Source organism: Notolabrus celidotus, chromosome 20 (assembly GCF_009762535.1).
Source record: "Notolabrus celidotus isolate fNotCel1 chromosome 20, fNotCel1.pri, whole genome shotgun sequence".
NCBI classification, from domain to species: Eukaryota; Metazoa; Chordata; class Actinopteri; order Labriformes; family Labridae; genus Notolabrus; species Notolabrus celidotus.
This window is the reverse complement of record NC_048291.1, coordinates 5,403,769-5,422,758: the sequence shown is the minus strand read 5'-3', so window position 1 is coordinate 5,422,758 and position 18,990 is coordinate 5,403,769. Positions and strand designations below refer to the sequence as shown.

The following is an 18,990-nucleotide window of genomic DNA, read 5'->3' as shown; positions in this document are numbered from 1 at the left end:
CTGGCTGTATTAAAGTCACCCATGACTGCTGCCAACTTTGGAAATCGAGGCGGTTCTGCACGAGCAGCTCCACCCCCAGGTGTCGCTGGGAAGTTTAAATAGTGTGCACAGGAGGAAGGACTTCAACCTCATCATCCTCCTCATCCTCATCACTTCAGGCACCTGACATGATAGTCTCACATCCCTGGAGTTGAGCCTTCATCCTGCACTGAGGGCTGACGCGCTGCACAGTGAGTATAAAGACTATCTCATGACTCCTGAAATAAAGAACTAGGAAGGGAGTAATATGACTTTAATGCAAGGGTTTCTGCAGGAATTAGTTGTTAGAATTAGTCGCAAATGCTATTTCTCATTTGAACGTGCAACATAACTTTAAAGAACATCTTTAAGGGAGCTTAAAAGTCGTTTTTCTACTTTTATTCTGGCTTCAAACATAGATATTTTCTTCTAAAGAGAAAAAATAATATTTTTTGATTATTGTAAGCTTAAGAGGAGACCAGCGTCCTGGTTTATCCTGAATGGAAGCGATGGAGGAAGGTTTAAAAAGTTCAAGGATGGTATTTTCAACTGTTTTTGTCAGTGTTGGCTCACTAAAAGTATCACGCCACTCGGTCAATATGTCAGAAATCCTCATTAGAGCTGCAGGATTTTAATTCCTGCTTACATACCTGCTCTGTTTTGCCTGTGTGCCACACACCACACATGGATGCACCTTGTGACATGTCACAATTTTGGTGTAAACGGTAAGCTTGGCTGGACACATGAGCTGAACCTTATAAGGTAGTATGGCTGCTAAGTCCCTAGCATCCGTCTGTGGGCTACCAGGCTTACCAGGAGCAAAAGGGCTAGCCAAACATGGGCATTCCAGCATGGCAGCTCACTTGTTTGATTATAGGGGTTATCTGTGTGCTGCTTTTCATGTTTTATTGCGTGCTGCTCATTGGGAGGTCAAAGCAGCCTTGTGACTTGAATGAAGAGGCAGAGACAAGGATAAGTGAGTAAGTAGCTCTCTGCAAAGTGCGCTGAGGATGTTATCAGATGTAATCTGTCGGGCAGTTCACTGAAACCAAATGTAAATGATCTGTGAGTCACTCAGATGAAAAGGTAGACGCTTGAGCCATAGATGGAGGAAGGAAGAGGAGAAAAAGTGAGATAATGTGTCTGTTTTATTGATGCTTGTTTGTCCTCCATGGGGTGAGCTGTTAAAGCACCTGAAGAGTTTCTTAAAACAGATTATGTTTGATGTTTTGTCCTCCTTCACTTGATGCCAGATGCAATAAGTTGTTTATCATGCATCCAAAAAAAGGTTAAAGTGCTTATTTATCATGTGCACAAAAAAATGTGTTGTATCAGCAGTCCTTTACTATTGAATGTGTGTTCTTGACCTACCTCTGACTTTAAAACTGTACAAAAGAAACATTTAAAATGAGAGAAATTGAATCAAAGTTAGAGACGCAAATAGTGGAAAAGTTTAATATAATACTAACTTAAATTATGTATTAAAAAAAAGGTAACAATGACATGATTTAACTTCTAATTGGACAAGTTTTGCAGAAATTTTATATGTAAGATAAGATAAGATATTACTTCATTGATCTCCGGGGAGGAAATTCAGTTGTTACAGCAAACCAGACATAAGTACAATCAAGAAGAAATGTGATAAAAGCGTTGATTTTTAATGGTAAATCATAAAAGGTATAAGAAGAATAAAAGAATAAAAATGTAAGGACGGTTGTGGCTGTTTGTATATGTTTTCAATCTGATCAACAACAGAATCTCAAAAATAAAATGTTTTTGAAGGTTTGAAATTTAAGCTCTACAATATTTTGAAAATTTGCTATGTGTAAAAGGTTGATAAATACAGTGGCATGTAAAAAAATATATATAATATAATATAAAAGTATGGATGTACAGCTGTGCAGCCTAATTGATACAGGACATATTGTTTTATTCATGTGTTTTAATAAAGCATTGTGTTATAGTTCATATTGGGTGTCTGAATTTGTTGTCTGTTTTGTCTGCAGGCCAGAGGAAGACCAGAGGTCAGAGGTCAACCCAACTCCCATCAGTCCCCCAGACGCAGACCCAATCCCAATCCCCGCTGACGGCCACAACGACAGCTCCATCACCCCTGAGGTACCAGAGGTCGACTCAGACGCTGACAGCGCTCCTCAGGTCGATTCAACCGCCGCTGACGGTGATACCTCAAACATGGCTGAGGAAGACAAGTACCTCTTCCTGGAGAAGGATTTCCGTAACAGCGGGGTGGCGCAGGCAGACTGGTCGGCCAAGAAGATGGTGTGGATACCATCGGAGAAGGAGGGATTCGAGGCTGCCAGCATTAAGGAGGAGAAGGGGGATGAGGTAATGTACACCCTGATGATGTCATTGACAGATGACTTTGCTATCTGTGGATGCTGCTTTGGTCACATGAATTTTTACTTCAGTTCTTGTATTTTTATTTTTTCATTATTGCCATTCCTGGATTCTGGAGATGTCCACTAACAGTACGCACCCTCTTTCAATCTTGCTCCGCCTTCTTTTTTTTTTTTCATTAAGGCAGGGATATAACAACACACTCAACTCTTGATACTGGGTTCACAATCTGTTTTTATCACGACTATTTTTTAAGGGAGCAAACTTAGTTTCAGAGAGGAAATTGCAACATGAAACTGTTATTTGAGATGCTCCTTTTTCTGTATGTTCGCTGCTTAATGCCTACAATCAAGCGTGTCATAGTGGGACTGATTACCAAGCAAGCGGCAACCTCCGTTCTAAAAATATAAGTCCATTGCGGAAATGCTAAAAACTGCAGTTCATCGAGGATTCGCTTGAGGCTGGCTCCGGAAGTACCGGAAACCACATACACACCAATTCAAAAAAGCCGATCTTTACAGCAGAAATAAACATGTTTACAGCCTGATACAAAAAACGAGTGTAGTCGGGATAGCTCATTTTCTGATCGGCTCACACTGTACAGGGGGTGAATTTTTTCAAAACGAGGTAATTTCAAAGATATTGAGATTATGAGTTTTCCAATGAGAGGTACAGCTGACTTGATTGACAGGCGGGAACACTGTAGCTGTTGGTTAGTAGGCTCACAGCCCGCCTCTTTACGTCACAATCACTCGACAGAAGCAATATATGGCTCCCGCCGACGCGTGGTGTCAAAACAGCTCTTCAGAAACAGATGGGTGACGTCAAGGACACTACATCCATTATTTATACAGTCAATGCTACCAAGGGCTCAAAATCATAGTTTTCAGTCACATGTCTAATGCGGAAGCCTGGAGGGCAAAAAACAGTCTAGTGAAATGGTACTTCCACTGAACGCAGGCTTGACAACCACAGAAAAACAGATGCATGAAGATATTTTGGCTTCAAAACCGTACAATGGGAAAAGGCGGAGCAACGGTTTCCATTTTATATACAGTCTATGGTCTAATCAAGAATCCTTCCCCTTACACCACCACCAGGGTGAAAGCTGAAGAAACCCTCTTTACCTTCCAAAATGTCTCTGTCAAGCTTGACTCTGACACAATATGAAGATAAAAGCGGCCATTGTGCAAAAAAGTGACATCATTAAGTGGCTACCTTTAGCTCGTTTGCTAACAGTGTCAACAAGTTACCATTAGTGATGTTACGAGATGTGCTGAGACTTCGAGCGTGTGTTGAGTAATGGATGGGGCGTTTCCATGAAGCGCGAATCGAGGCTTGCTTCATTGAGGGAAGGAGCGGAAAATGATGACGTCCGAAGCCTTGCTGCCCGGCGGTACCACGTGACTGCTTCGGCAAGTGGTTCAGATTTTGCTGCAAGGTTTGACCATAGGGTTTGACGGTTTGACAGCAATATAAACCCCTCAGGCTCAAGGGAGAGGTTCCGGTGGCTGGTGTTGAGGCTTTCAGCAGTGTGACTGCCCCCTGGTGGCTGGCTGCAGTATAGGTCAAAAAATCTGTCTCCCCCATTCATTTGAATGGGGGAGCAGTCAAACTTTAAAAAATAAATACACATCGTACGAATGCTTCTCACATCCGTATGCTGTGGTGATATGTAGTTAGTATTTGAGTGTATTGTGTTCAAGGCCTCTTTTTCCTGAAAAGTTTCTTTTTCGTTAGTTATTAGAGTTTAAAAAACTGGGTTTTACTTCTGTGTTTCCTTTGATTCACAGCCGCCATAGAGAGAAACTTCAGGAGGACACACAGCATCTTGTGATGTTACGCTGTAGGGCGGAGCTTATTACAAAGGCTTTACAGGCTCTGGCTGCACAATGGCGGCGCCCAGGAGAGGGATTTTTTGGCTTCAGAACCATACAACGGGAAGAGGCGGAGCAACGCTGTCCTTTTATTTTATTTTTATTTACAGTCTATGCTCAGGCTCCATTCAAAATGTGGGTGTTTGATGGAGAGTTGCGGTCAGTTCAGAGTTTAGATAGAGTTTTTGATAGTTTGGATACTATAGTTTGGATAGAGTTTATATAGTTTGGAGAGTTTAGAGAGAGAGAGAGAGATGGTTTGAAGATTTAGGAGTGAGGAGAGGAGGACAGGTAAGACGGAGCCAGCTAGAAAGAGGGGAATTAGGTGTGGACATGTTGCAACTGGTGCAGTCTTGGCCTAATGGTGAAATGCATGCTCATGAAACATTTGGCCCGGGTTCGAGTCCAGCTTGGGCTTTTTAATTGCATTTTTTTTTCCACTCTCTAAGAGATTCTACACTGTCCTCTCCTCTATAAATAAAAGGCGTCAAAGCCCAAAAAATATAACTTTAAAAAGAAAGAAAGAGGAGGATTTCCCCTGTGTGGTAACATTTTGATTTAGAAACTCCTAATAACACAAGCATATTCAGTGCCCTCTTCCTAGTTCCACAATCACTTTTACTGTCCTCTGCCTGCTTAAGCCAATTCCATTTTCCTAAAGTGACAGAAAAATATAATTACACAACCTGCCATATCATATGATACTACCATTTTGGGAAAATGTACACACACAGAATACATTCCAAAATATTTTATCATACACGTATATGATCATTTATGTACAGAAATTATTTGGTCATACATTTTTTTGTAATTCATAGTCACTCCCATAGCAGACACAATAATTCAATGCATCACACATTATGTGGTTAAGATCCAGCTGCCTGTGATTATACACCTGGCCAGTAGGTGGTTTCGTGTGCACATGAACCCTTTCTCGAACCAATTGGCTCAAGGGGTTCAATGCCTCATGAGGCTTCATCTCACCATCACTAGTTACCATGAGTTGTTTACATCAGTCCACAAGCACCAACCATGTCAGAACCAGTGCTAAATCAACCAAAAACACATTAATTCAAAATACTTAGTGTTTACTTCCACTTACCATTGATGAAATCTTCTCTCAAACACATGGGAACTCTGATAGCTGCCATTGTTTTGGTCATTCCCCAGGGACAGCTAGGTCTAGCAGCATTAATCCACAATCTCCTCCTCTTGGGATTTTCTTTCTAAAATGGTTTTCTGTAGAAGCACAACCCAGGTTTGTCTCCTCATACCACATCCAACATAACAAAAACAGGCTAGCTGGCAGCAGAGTAACTTCTCTATGGTATAGCAATAATGGGAGGCCTTTCCCGTCCACCTGGGGGCGGATCCAAAACGTGAAAACGATGGTTGGAGGATGGGGTCCTAAATGAGCCTGAAAATTAAGATTTACTTAGGTAATCGTTTTATTTGTTTAAGTTACAGGTGCTGTAAGATACAACAAAGTTAAGGAGCCGAATAAATGAGCAAAATTATTAACTCTTGTCTCTCTCTGAGGACCCTTCCACCCCTACTGTATGAGCAAAATGGTTCAGTCCACTCAGCGCGAGTCGACAGTATTGATCTGACACCTGTCAGTTCGTTAGGTCAGGTGACTCACGCAGCAGCACGTCACCTCCAGAGAAAGTAAAACCAAGCTATCAAAAAGTAATGCCAGGAAAGAGAGAGAAAGCAAGCTGTGAGAAAATGTTACTCCTAGTGTTTTTCTCCAAAAAAGGTGAGCACAACTCAGACACCAAGCGGTGAAAACAGTCCACTTTGTAGTGATATTTAGCTTCTTCCCAGGTGAGCTAGCCCTGCATGTTTGATGTCAACAGGTTCAGTACAATCTGTGTATTGCAGTGATATCACAGGTGTTGCAGCTTTAAAATGAGCATGCTAATTCCATGAAAAACACAATATTTTTCATTAATTTAATTTTCAGTTGATTATTAATACAAGTAGATTTTGTTCAAAAAAAAAAACATAAAACAAAAACTTTAAAGATTTAAACTGTAAAATAAGTCCATGTTCTGATTTATTTGGGGATTAGAAATATCAAATTGATGAGGACTGATTTGAACCAGGAAAAAAAAAACAGTTTAAAAAAAGTATATTAGTCTTAAAAGACACAATAGGTTATCTCTCTTGATCCCAAAGTTATGTTGGAATGATCAATTGTAAACAATGTGGGATGTATTAGACCTGGGGTTCCCAAAGTGTGGGTCAGGTCAGGACCCCCTGGGGGGTCAGGAGACACAAATGGGGGGGTGTGAGATGTCTTCCAGAATGTTTTTTTTTTTAAAGTTATCTAAAAAGTGAATTATCTCAGAATTATGAGAAAAGTGTTCTGTTTTTCTGAATAAAAAAAAAATCCACTCTGTTTTTCTTACATCTAAACAGCTTGCTGACAAGCTAATCACACTACCATCTATGTTACTTAGAGACACTACGTAGTATCTCCCAATGTCTTAAACCCAGAGCAAAATAAACTGGATTAAACTGAGCCACCAGGGCATGTTTACTTCCTTGTGAAGCCTTGATGTGCTGTTGGGATTTTACTACAGAGGCATATCGTTAATTCAGAAAAACAGAGAAGAATTTTTTTTCTCATGTGAACGCAATACGCTTCAGTAAGTATATTTTACACTTTATAGTAAAAAATATTGACAAGAATAGTAGCTAACCTTGAAATAAAATTGTTACTCCCTCCAATCAAGGCATGGACACAAGGCGTTCCTTTTCTTACGGGCATTTATTTCGCACAATCTGTGCCTTTGAGCATGCCGTGAGAACTGTAATAAAAATCATAAAATCAGCTTAATATAGCTTAAACACAAATTACATACACACATAACACACTACTTATAAAATCAAATCAATATACATAGAAACTACATGCTGTTTAACTTATAATCACATCAAAGAAAAGAATTCGGGCCACACAAATAAACTTTAACACATACCTCATTGGCCCCATGAACTAAAAGAGAGTAGAAATGAAATTTCTGGCTTCCCAGGTCTTCTAATGTGCAGCAGCTTTTTCCTCTCTGCATTAACCGTGCTGCATGGCAAGCATGAGGTGCATCCTGCTAAGCCCCGCCCCTTTCTCATGATCTGGAAGCTTTCAGTTTCTATGTGGAACACTTTTATTAACTTATATTAAACAGCTATATATTTTAACCTTAAATTATTCTAGTTTTTAACTTTAATTACTATATGAGTTGAAATGAAATAAATCTATACATTTTAATCACTGGCAGCTACAAAAATCTTGAAAATAGAAAATGAAATTAGTTTTCTGCCTTTCTTTTTGCCAGATGACTCCTAAGTTTAGGGTTAGTGAACAGTTAACTATCAAAAGGATCAGTAGCATTAAGTTAATTCATAATAGCACAGGAAACACAGACACATGCTCATATAGGTAAGCAAATTTTCTGCAGACCAGCTAAATAAAGCCACATTAAATCATTTTGAGGGACAGTGGGGGTCGCAAGTCTTTGGCATCTATATTTTGGGGATCGCGGGCTGAAAGGTTTGGTAACCCCTGTATTAGAGCCTCCAGTAGAAGCATGAGCTCTTATGTTGTCATATTGGTGTCTGTTTTATCTTTCAGGTGTGGAGACACTCCTCATGACACACACATGAGGAGTAAAGAGATAGATTGTACACTAGTTTATTGAATGGGGATGGCTAACTTTAATGGCTAAAATAGGAAATACTACTATAATAGTTTGCAAATATACTTTGCCGGGGGCCAGGCATTGTGCTGGAAACACCAGAACAAGAATTTTGGAATTGGTAATATAAACAGCTTCATCCTGCAGCTGTGGAATGTGCTATAATAGGTGCAGAGTAAAGCTCAGAGGCTAAAATGTTTGATCGAAATACATCCACTAACTGCTGTTTTTTTTCTTTGTTTCTTTTGCAACTCACAAACTTTGTTATTTTAATAAGTAAAGTATCAATCAACGTGGGTTTTCTGCTTCAGGTGCTGGTGGAGCTCTCCAACGGTCAAAAGAAGACTGTGAACAAAGACGACATCCAGAAGATGAACCCGCCCAAGTTCAGCAAGGTGGAGGACATGGCTGCCCTCACCTTCCTCAATGAGGCCTCCGTCCTGCACAACCTGAAAGACAGATACTTCTCCAGCCTGATCTATGTGAGTGACACACGTGTTATTTAAAAAACTGAGAGAGAGAGAGAGAGAGAGAGAGAGAGAGAGAGAGAGAGAGAGAGAGAGAGAGAGAGAGAGAGAGATGCTGTTTATTTCAGGAGGAAGGGGTGTAGGGTTTGCCATGGTTCCTAAGCTACACAACCTCTGCATGCACACCATTAACTGCATACAAATATGGACAATGCACATACATCTCTTATATATCTATATACACTACCAGTCAAAAGTTTGGACACACCTTCTCATTCAATGGTTTTTATTTTATTTAATTATCTTCAACATTTTAGTTTAATACAGAGGACATCTAAACTGTGAAATAATCTGGTTTTGCCATAATCTGGATTACAACAGTAGTCAAATAGGACTATCCATTGTGTACTAACCCTACCTCTGATCAACACATCTGATGGTCTCAAACACATTAAGAACGCAAGTCATTCTACAAATGAACTCTTGACAAGGCTCATGTTAATTAGAAACCATTCCAGGAGACCACTTCATGAAGCAGACTGAGAGAATACCAAGAGTGTGCAAAGCTGACATGAAGGAAAAAGGGGGCTACTTTACAGAATCTAAAATATAAAACATATTCTGCTTTGTTTAACACTTTTTTTGTGAATTAAATAATTCAATATATGTTCTTTCGTAGTTTTGATGCCTTCACTATTAATCTACAGTTATTCAAATAATTAAAATAAATACAAACCCTTGAATGAGAAGGTGTTTCCAAACTTTTGACTGGTAGTGTATCTAAAAATAATAAGATGAAATATAGACTCTGAAAAAAAACCTAAAAGCAATAAAAACTTTAGAGTTATTTAAACTGTACTTTAAATATGTACAAGTATGGAGGGTAATGTATAAACATGTGGCAAGTATTGAAGTAAGGGAGAACACTGAGCAAAGTGACCTTGGTTGCATATTCCAGACAAAAGCAACATAAAACAGAGCATAACAATAGTAATGTGACACATTTAAAACAGCAAATAATTAGTACTGTAGGTTGGTCCCATCATTCAGGTCTTTGTAGACAAGTCAGAGAACCTGAAAAATAAAAAAAGAGGACAGAGTAAGCTAAAGGGAATGGGACTGAGGAATTCAGTGCTGTAACATCTCTGTAAACCTGATTGTTAGCAGAGGTTCTGCATGTCCTATAAAGGTCAGCAGGTAAGTGTCAGCGTCTTTCATCTCCTTATGAAGTTCAGATGGAAAAGTCCTCGTCTAAGCACTTTGTGCAGACACTCCGCTCTCTGCGTAGAATCCGGATGAGATAGCAGGATCAACAGCTTATGTTTTTATTTTTTCAGTCAGTCCTACAAAGTCTAATAAGGTACGGGATGTAAAATTAAAACCCGAGCTGGTGCATCTAATGCTGACTGCCATGAGGATCACTGCAGGTTAAGACCTTCAGTCCCTCCAGTCCTTATAAGAGCAGACGGTGTCTGAGCAGCAGAAAAAATCACAAAGGCTGAACATGAGCTGTGACCCTGAGGAGGACGATACCGAGTCCCACAATGTAAAGTAGAAATTATAAATCCAAGTTCTTAATATCAAAACCTTTAGGGACAACTTATGCGACTTGTGTTGATTATATTTAGGGCTTCATGTTTTGAATAGATTTAGCTTGATTGAGTGAAAGGAGCAAAATGAGAAGTTGGTGAATTCAAAAAGCAGAAAGCTTCACTTCCTTAAAAATAAATAAGAAGTTAATCCTTCAATAACTGAGATCTGGGGTTGCTTTTATGCAATATGTACATGATCAGATAAACAGCTGAATAATCCCTCATATGGTTTAATTGTTGTAGGCATGCAACTACTGGAAAATTTAATGTCAGTTTTTCTTGCCAAAATATTTGCACTTCAATAATTTTTAAAAATTCCCGTCAAAATATGTTTAAAACTCTGGAACAACTTGACACCAAGTATCCCTTCAAATAAAGGAGAAGTTGATAATGCCCAAGTGTATCAGTACAGAATGTTATGTTATCATGTTTTCAGCTCGTCTTTTAGAGCTTCTTTTTTCCTGATCTGTGATATAATGTAATACTTAAAAATCAAATCATTCCGATCAAATCAATGAAATAAAATTAGAGAAATGTCAGAAAAATTAAAATCATTATAATTAAAATCAATACAATAAAATTGGATAAGTATCAGAAAAATAAAATATATTCTAATATAATGAGATAGAATAAAATGATGGTCATAGTGGGAATAATTCCATAAAAGTAACTTTAAAGTAAAAGTACTACATTACATCTATGATCTGAAACTGCATCTATTATCATATCCAATGTATTACTCAGTTTATGGCTAATAAATACTGAAAATATTTCTAAAAATGATTGTTTAAAGAAGGAAAGACAAAAAAAAATACTCGTGACATATCAATGAAAAAGTATAAATAACTACAATGCTTGTGCAAGATATGAGGATCACTGTAAAACTTCATATTTACTCTGAAACTATGAATTTTCCTCAGACGTACTCGGGTCTGTTCTGCGTGGTGGTGAACCCCTACAAGATGCTGCCCATCTACTCAGAAAAGATCATCGAGATGTACAAGGGGAAGAAACGTCACGAGGTGCCGCCTCACATTTACTCCATCACAGACAACGCCTACAGGAACATGATGCAAGGTAACGGCTTCTGAGACGATGACCTTATCATCGTTCCTTTTCTGAACAGGTTTAAAGCACTTATTGTTGACTTGTATTGAATGTTTCATAACACTTTTTTTTTTTATCTACTAGTTTTCAAATCTTCACTTCCTCTCAGATTCAGAGTATTATTACAAAATATAATCAAAGCAGGGATGCTCCATATTATCTGCACAATATCAATATCAGCACTGACAGATATGACATTTCCAACTATATGTTCAGCTGATAATATGATGCATTAATTATTCGCATGTGATGACAGCTGACAACAACAACAACCATCAGCATGTTGGCTGTATGGAAGTATTTTGGAGTCTCAGCAAAATAGTTATTTGAGGTGCTTGTAGAGCACAAGTGATGCAAGCAGGACTAAAACAACACTAATGATTTACTCAATCTCAAGACCCGTCATCCTGAACAGCACCAAGAGTTTCTGAAAAGTAAGAAGGAATAAGCGTCAGAGAAATCCCATCATTAGCCTGTTTCAGTCATTTAACAAAGCTAGGATATATAGCAGCAACTATATCTGTATTTTAACGAGAATATATGTTTCATTGTGGTAGAATGAAGTTTTGTTTAACTTATTCTATGTCTGTTCTAAAACAAATAGACTTAATCTCTATGTGTGCTGATAGATAGTGCTCACCACAGGTTATCCTCTGCCAGTGGAATAACAGATGGCGATATTTCCTTGTATAGAACTTTCTCCATTATTTGTCTGTTGGGGCTCAAGCCCTGTTAGCCACTCTCAGCTCCGCCTCTGTGGTAGTGTCAAAGCACTTTGAGTGATCAGAAACACAAGAAAAACTGCTACTTAGGTATTTAGCATTTGTCATTTACCATTCACTACAAAGTGAATACATAACATTCAGTCTCTTGGCAAATCTTTTGATTGATTGATGAATTATTTGCAACAAAATATCTGAAACCAGTTGTTGGAAATTCCAGATAATTTACAAACACTGATGTGAAAGAGGCGGTGGTGTACTCGATGCCACACTTGAGACCTCAGGGAGATGAACTCTTTGCTGGTGATTTTAACTGTAAGGTTGCAATCATCACAGTTTGTCCTGTAAGAGCATAGATGTCGTGGATGGCAAGATATTCAGTGGTGACACACTCTGTTTTGATTTCCACACCTTCACCTTCACATTCATATTCATATCCAAATTCAAATGAAAGATCAATGTCAAAGAAAATAAAAGGAGTGGAAATCAAAAGAGAGTGTGTCACCATTGAATATCTTGCCATCCAGGACATCCATGTGCTTACTGGACAAACTGTGATGATTGCAACCTTACAGTTAAAATCACCAGCAAAGAGTTCATCTCCCTGAGGTCTCAAGTGTGGCATCACCGCCTCTTTTGCAACTGAGACTGACTAGATGAAAATATTGTTTAACTCATACAAAATTTAAAACAGAGTTAAAACTTTGTTTTCTATCATAGCAGATGAAGTAAAGAGCTGAAGTTGGGATTTGAGAAGTTAGATTTGCTGCCTTTGTAGCATAATTTCTTCAAAACAACTCCAGTTATAAACATAAAAAGTATCCATTATTTAATTCTGCTGTTTCTAAGCTTTTAATTGATTCAAGCTTAATTTTTTATCATTACTTTTAAACAGATCTGAGAGAAAATACACTTATTATTTATACACTTATTTGAAGATGCACAATGTTTCTCTGTAACATGATGAGTCAGCGTTTTTCACATGAGGATTTGTGGTAATTCAATTCACCTGATTTAGAGTAAGTGGGGTCAGAGAGAAACTCTTTTAAAGCCTCAGAGCGTGCCGCCTGCACTCTGCATGGTCCACCATTGACCTCAGACCAACTCCAACACTTTCCATTCAGCCCCAGAATGGCCATACATGGAGCAGGGAGACAAGATTACAGCGATGCAGCCCTGCATCCACCTGCTATTTTTAGACGATATGAGTGATGGAAGCTAATCTCCCTCTGAACGAGATTTCTGAGCTGCTTCTGCTCTCGTGTCTGAGCGAAGCGGCACCGCCTCAGAGTTCATGTTTGGTCTGTTCGGCTTGGATTCAGCGAAAGAGTTCAGCTAAGTTAACATTTCACATCCGTTTAAACATCTCTCTCTCTCTCTCTCTCTCTCTCTCTCTCTCTCTCTCTCTCTCTCGCTCTCGCTCTCGCTCTCTCTCTCTCTCTCCACAGATCGTGAGGATCAGTCTATCCTCTGCACGTGAGTCAAAACAGACAATACTTTTGTTATTTTTATCACACCTGAATGAGTCCACACAAACACACACACACACACACACACACCTCTACATACTTAGATCACAATTGGGGTCACATGACAGAACACCCCACCTTGGGGGACACCACTTTCTGAACACACACACACAGTTTGGAGACACCTTCTCATTCAAGGAGTTGTATTTATTTTAATTATTTGAAACACTGCAGATTAAAACCCAAGACATCAAAACTATGAAAGAACATGTATGGAATTATTTAATGAACAAAAAAAGTGTTAAACAAAGCAGAATATGTTTTATATTTTAGATTCTGTAAAGTAGCCCCCTTTTTCCTTCATGACAGCTTTGCACACTCTTGGTATTATCTCAGTCTGCTTCATGAAGTGGTCTCCTGGAATGGTTTCTAATTAACATGAGCCTTGTCAAGAGTTCATTTGTAGAATGACTTACCTTCTTAATGTGTTTGAGACCATCAGTTGTGTTGATCAGAGGTAGGGTTAGTACACAATGGATAGTCCTATTTGACTACTGTTGTAATCCAGATTATGGCAAAACCAGATTATTTCATAGTTTTGATGTCTTCAGTATTAATCTACAATGTTGAAAATAATTAGAATAAATATTAATGATTGTATGAGAAGGTGTGTCCAAACTTTTGACTGGTAGTGTATGTTTCAGGGACTAGTCCTCGAATTTAAGGACAGGTCTTCACGATGGTTCTGTGTTTATAGAGTCATGTGAGGCCACAACTGACATGCAACATTCCAAAATATGAATCTTATGGCACATTTCTTCACACACACACTGCAAACCTGTTTTATGTACAGTGTGGGGACTATTATCCAAATGTGAGGACTGGTCCCCTCAATCAAAGGCCACATGTAACATTTTAAACCCTTATTTTGAAGCTTGATGATATTTTGTTGCATGAATGAGAATCCTGAGGTCTTTAAAATATCAGAAATAGCATAAAGCTAAAGCCGACATATTGAAAATTTACAACACGTGTAAATGCAGAAGTCGTCTTTTTGTCTGTCTTTTAAAAAACTCTGGTTTATTATCAAAGTGTTTTTGTATCGTAATCTTTCTTCTGCCATCTATCATAACCCCCCCCCCCCCCCCCCCCCCTCCTCTTCTCGTTTTGCACTCGTCTCCTTTCCTCTGCTCTGCCCCCTAGAGGTGAGTCTGGAGCAGGGAAGACAGAAAACACCAAGAAGGTGATTCAGTACCTGGCTGTCGTCGCCTCCTCACACAAGGGCAAGAAGGACGCTAATGCAGTGAGTGAATAAACTCCAGATATCTCATCTTATTGATTTCAAAGAGAGCTCCTCACTGGATTTTTAAAAATACTTTTCTGGACTTTTCAAATAAAACTCTGAGAAAGTTCAAGAATTTTACAGACAGATTTTAAGTCACATTTGTACAGTTTTGCAGCAATATTTGATCCAATTAATATACTATTAAATTATTATATATTTAAATTCGTATACACACAAGGCAAGATTCAGTTTCTGCAGCTGTGTGGACAAAGGAATATCAGAAAACATGTGCTTTTAATGGAAAAACACTGCAAGTACAGGAGATCATTGTGCAAAATCTTCTCATATTCTTCGCAAATCCTTCATAACACTGATTAAAAGCTACAGCTGCTGTCCGCTCAGCTGCAAATAATCCACAGGAGAACTATCCAAGGTTTGTTTAGCTGAGATTTATTAATGCCTGACCTCTGGCTCTGCTGCATATTAAGCTGTCACGCGAGGAGCCAATTTTTTTTGGGGGGGGGGGGGGTTGCTAAATTGAGACAGAAAAGCTGAAGTTTATTGGGCTAAATGCGATTCTGACAAGTTTGTGTTCCTGTTCCAGGCGCAGCCAACTCCGCAGCAACAACAGCAGCAGCAACTGGCTTATGTGAGTATATTATCTCATATCTTGTGAAGTAATAGTGCAGAGATCTCTGTTTAGTTGTTAAATGTGGCACCTGTGGGGATGAACAATACATAGGTATTCTATACGGCTGTCTAACTGTATTTTGGGCTGTAGGGGGAGCTAGAGAAACAGCTGCTGCAGGCTAACCCCATCCTGGAGGCCTTCGGGAACGCAAAGACCATCAAGAACGACAACTCCTCTCGATTTGTAAGTTTTCGTCAGAACTCCAAACCATCTGGTCTTAACTAAGTAAAAGATTCCTGTGCCTCCATTGTTGTCTGCATTTTGACCGCGGGCTGAAGTCCCGGGTAGATTGTGCAAATCAGGCCAGTGATGTATGGAGAAAAAAAAAGTAAATGCACTACACCACCAGACCAGTAGAGGGCAGTAAAACAAAGACGAATGCCATTGATCACAGATGACACCATAGAAGCAGACGGACAGGCAGGTATCATTATGAGCAACACAACAGTTAGCCTGTTAGCATGAAGAGACTCAGCTGGTCTGTTTTAGATGGTGCTATATTTCATCACAGATGGATTCACTGAATCAACACGTGAGAGGAGATAAGCGAGAGTAGCAAAGACGTTTCAACACGGCTTTGAAATCCTTTTTAACTCAAAAAGCTGTGGCAGAGATCGGCCGGTGTTTTGGTTTAAACAGCGACCCTGTTAACTGGAGACTTTCAGCTGGATGCATCCCTCATAAACGTCTTTAGACCATCATTAAATATCTGATGAGAATATTTTGAAATCTTTAATAAAAACTAGTTTGCGTTCCCAGGAACTCCCTCTGTGTTTCAACCATAGACTGTAAATAAAAATGGACAGCGTTGCTCCGCCTCTTCCCGTTGTACAGTTCTAAAGCCAAAAAATCCCGCTCCTGGGCGCTGCCATTGTGCAGCCAGAGCCTGTGAAGCCACTGTAATAAGCTCCGCCCTACAGCGTAGCGTCACAAGACGCTGTGTGTCCTTTGAAGTTTCCCTCTACGGCGGCTGTGAATCAAAGGAAACCCGGAAGTAAAACCCCGTTTTTTAAACTCTAATAACTAACAAAAAAGAAACTTTTCAGGAAAAAGAGGCCTTGGACACAAAACAGTCAAATACTAACTACATATCACCACAGCATACAGATGTGAGAAACATTCGTACGACGTGTATTTATTTTTTAAAGTTTGACTGCTCCCCCATTCAAATGGACGGATTTTTTGACCTATACTGCAGCCAGCCACCAGGGGGCAGACACACGGCTGAAAGCTTCACCACCAGGGCCGTACCCGGCACGCTTGGTTTCAACAGCTGTGTGAACTCCACAAACACTGACACGTTCAGCTGAAGGTCTCCAGTTTACAGGGTCACTTTTAAAACCGTAACACCGGAAGAGACGCATTCACGGTGGGCTGAGAGAAGACTACTGTTACAAGCTGCTAAATCAAGAGAATCACAGCTTCTTCTTTTGAAAAGTACACACACATACAAAAAAGATAGAAGAAATAAAAACTAATGAAAGAAATCAAGTGAATCACAGATGTGTGTGATGTTATTGTGGACAGCGGGCAGAATGAAAACATTGCGGTTAATCTACCGATCAGACACATTCAGCACTGCAGGCCCTGCCCCCTGAAAGTCCCGGGACCTTTGAAAAGTACTATCTCCCTAGCAGGGGCTTTTTAAGGGGGAGATTATCTACCCCTGGACTAAATTCAGACCCTGAGTCCTCCGGTTGAAATTCATGCAATTCAGGGTAAAGTCCCTCTGGTTGAAAAACGCCTTTTTACTACCTTCAGTGATTAACCCTGTTTGTTTTTCTCCACAGGGAAAGTTCATCAAGCTCAATTTTGATGTGACTGGTTTCATTGTCGGGGCTAATATTGACACCTGTATCCTTTCTTGAGATTGATTTCATGTTGAATAATTGTGCTTAAAAAACGTGGTTATCTTCTTAACCCTCTCCTGATCCGATCAGACCTGCTGGAGAAGTCTCGCTGTATTCGCCAGGCCTGCACTGAGAGAGCCTTTCACATCTTTTATTACATGGTGGCAGGAGCCCAAGACAAGTTGAGGGGTGAGGAACTACTACTCACAAATAAAAACCAGAAGCAGTTATGTAGCAGATTGGGCAGATATGGAAAACCCCAAATTTAGAGTCAATATTTACGCAGATGACACACAACTCAACCTGTCAATCCAAACTACATTAACACAATCCATCTCTCTTCATTCATAATAAACTCTCTCCTCTTGCATTTTCTTCTCACCTTGTATTTGTGTGCACGCTCAGAGGAACTCCTGCTGGAGGACTTCAGCGCCTACCGTTTCCTGGTGGCCGGTCACGTGGAGCTCCCCGGTCAGGAGGACGAAGAGCTGTTTGTTGAGACCCTGGAGGCCATGGCGATCATGGGCTTCACCGAGGAGGAGAGAGTTGGTATGGAGTTATCCTTTTATTTTAAAGCACTGTGCTCTGTGGTTATTTACTCACATAGACGGTTGAATTCATTACAGTGAGTCAAAGCAAAAAAAAATATCCCAGAATAAAAGCTTTTCTGTAAAAGTGTAGCTCGAGTAATAAAATAAAAACAAGCGACTGAATCAGCAAGAGTTGTACGGATAGTCTCATGTACTCAATGTCTGTAATGTTAGTTACTGCTGAACTAAAGTATAATTTATGTCCATACATCCATCTTCCTCCGCTTATCCGAGTCTGGGTCGCGGAGGCAGTAGTCTCAGCAGGGAAGCCCAGACACTCCTCTCCCCGGCCACTTCCACCAGCTCTTCTGGGAGGACACTGAGGTGTTCACAGGCCAGCTGAGAGATATAATCTCGCCAGTGTGTCCTGGGTCTTCACGGTGGCCTCCTCCCAGGCGGACATGCCCGAAACACCTCCCCAGGAAGACGTTAAGGAGGCATCCTGACCAGATGCCCAAACCACCTCATCTGGCTCCTCTCGATCCGGAGGAGCAGCGGCTCTACTTTGAGTCTAAGCTCCTGACCCTCTCTCTAAGTCTGAGCCCAGACACCTTGTGGAGAAAGCTCATTTCGGCTGCTTGTATTCGCGATCTTGTCCTTCCGGTCAAGATTGACAGACGGATCACTGCCGACGCCGCCCCGATCCGTCTGTCAATCTTGTGCTCCCTCTTCCCCTCACTGGTGAACAAGACCCTGGGATACTTAAACTCCTCCGCTTGGGGTTAAGACTCTCTTCCAACCCGGAGTGGGCAAGCCACTCTATTCCGACTGAGCACCATGGCCTCAGACCAGTTTATGTGTGATATGACATTAATCATGATATATATTTAGTTGCTTTCTGTTTGTTGGCAAATAATCTACAACACATTCTGTCATGATCTTATGTTTGTGTTGCTTTTATTTCTCTACAGCAGAATGCTGGCATTAAATGTATCTATATAATAACTTTTTTTTTTAATGCTTATCTATCTTCTTTTTGTATTGTGATACACTGAAACACACTATGATGTTCCTCTTCCTCGCTGCAGGGATGTTAAAGGTGGTGTCCACTGTGCTCCAGCTCGGCAACGTCAAGATGGAGAAGGAGAGAAACAGCGAGCAGGCGACCATGCCCGACAACACGGGTAAGTATTTAAACAATTAAAATCAAAGCAACACGCAAACCTACTACTGCAACTCTCTACTGGCAGGCCTCCCTGCATTCACAGTTAAACCTCTGCAAATGATCCAGAACGCAGCAGCACGTCTGGTCTTCAACCA

General features: G+C 40.1%; 1 protein-coding gene and 1 long non-coding RNA gene across 2 annotated transcripts in view; one reads left to right on the top strand and one right to left on the bottom strand.

The window, feature by feature from the left end:
• Nucleotides 1-36: 36 nt before the first annotated feature.
• The window catches only part of LOC117832672 (myosin-11-like), a 39,877-nt gene continuing 20,923 nt past the window's right edge, over nt 37-18,990 (top strand). The window contains exons 1-12 of the mRNA XM_034711899.1: nt 37-230; nt 2,025-2,364; nt 8,269-8,439; nt 10,937-11,093; nt 13,294-13,321; nt 14,518-14,617; nt 15,204-15,248; nt 15,381-15,473; nt 17,081-17,144; nt 17,231-17,329; nt 17,546-17,689; nt 18,759-18,854. Coding sequence (XP_034567790.1) covers nt 2,212-2,364; nt 8,269-8,439; nt 10,937-11,093; nt 13,294-13,321; nt 14,518-14,617; nt 15,204-15,248; nt 15,381-15,473; nt 17,081-17,144; nt 17,231-17,329; nt 17,546-17,689; nt 18,759-18,854 — 1,150 coding nt within the window. The 5' untranslated portion in view covers nt 37-230; nt 2,025-2,211. The remainder of the gene's footprint in view (nt 231-2,024; nt 2,365-8,268; nt 8,440-10,936; nt 11,094-13,293; nt 13,322-14,517; nt 14,618-15,203; nt 15,249-15,380; nt 15,474-17,080; nt 17,145-17,230; nt 17,330-17,545; nt 17,690-18,758; nt 18,855-18,990) is intronic.
• LOC117832675 lies at nt 1,928-5,618 on the bottom strand. Its single transcript, XR_004635232.1, has 2 exons — nt 5,359-5,618; nt 1,928-2,332 (listed from the first exon to the last, which is right to left on the bottom strand). It is a non-coding gene; the product is annotated as an uncharacterized LOC117832675 (long non-coding RNA).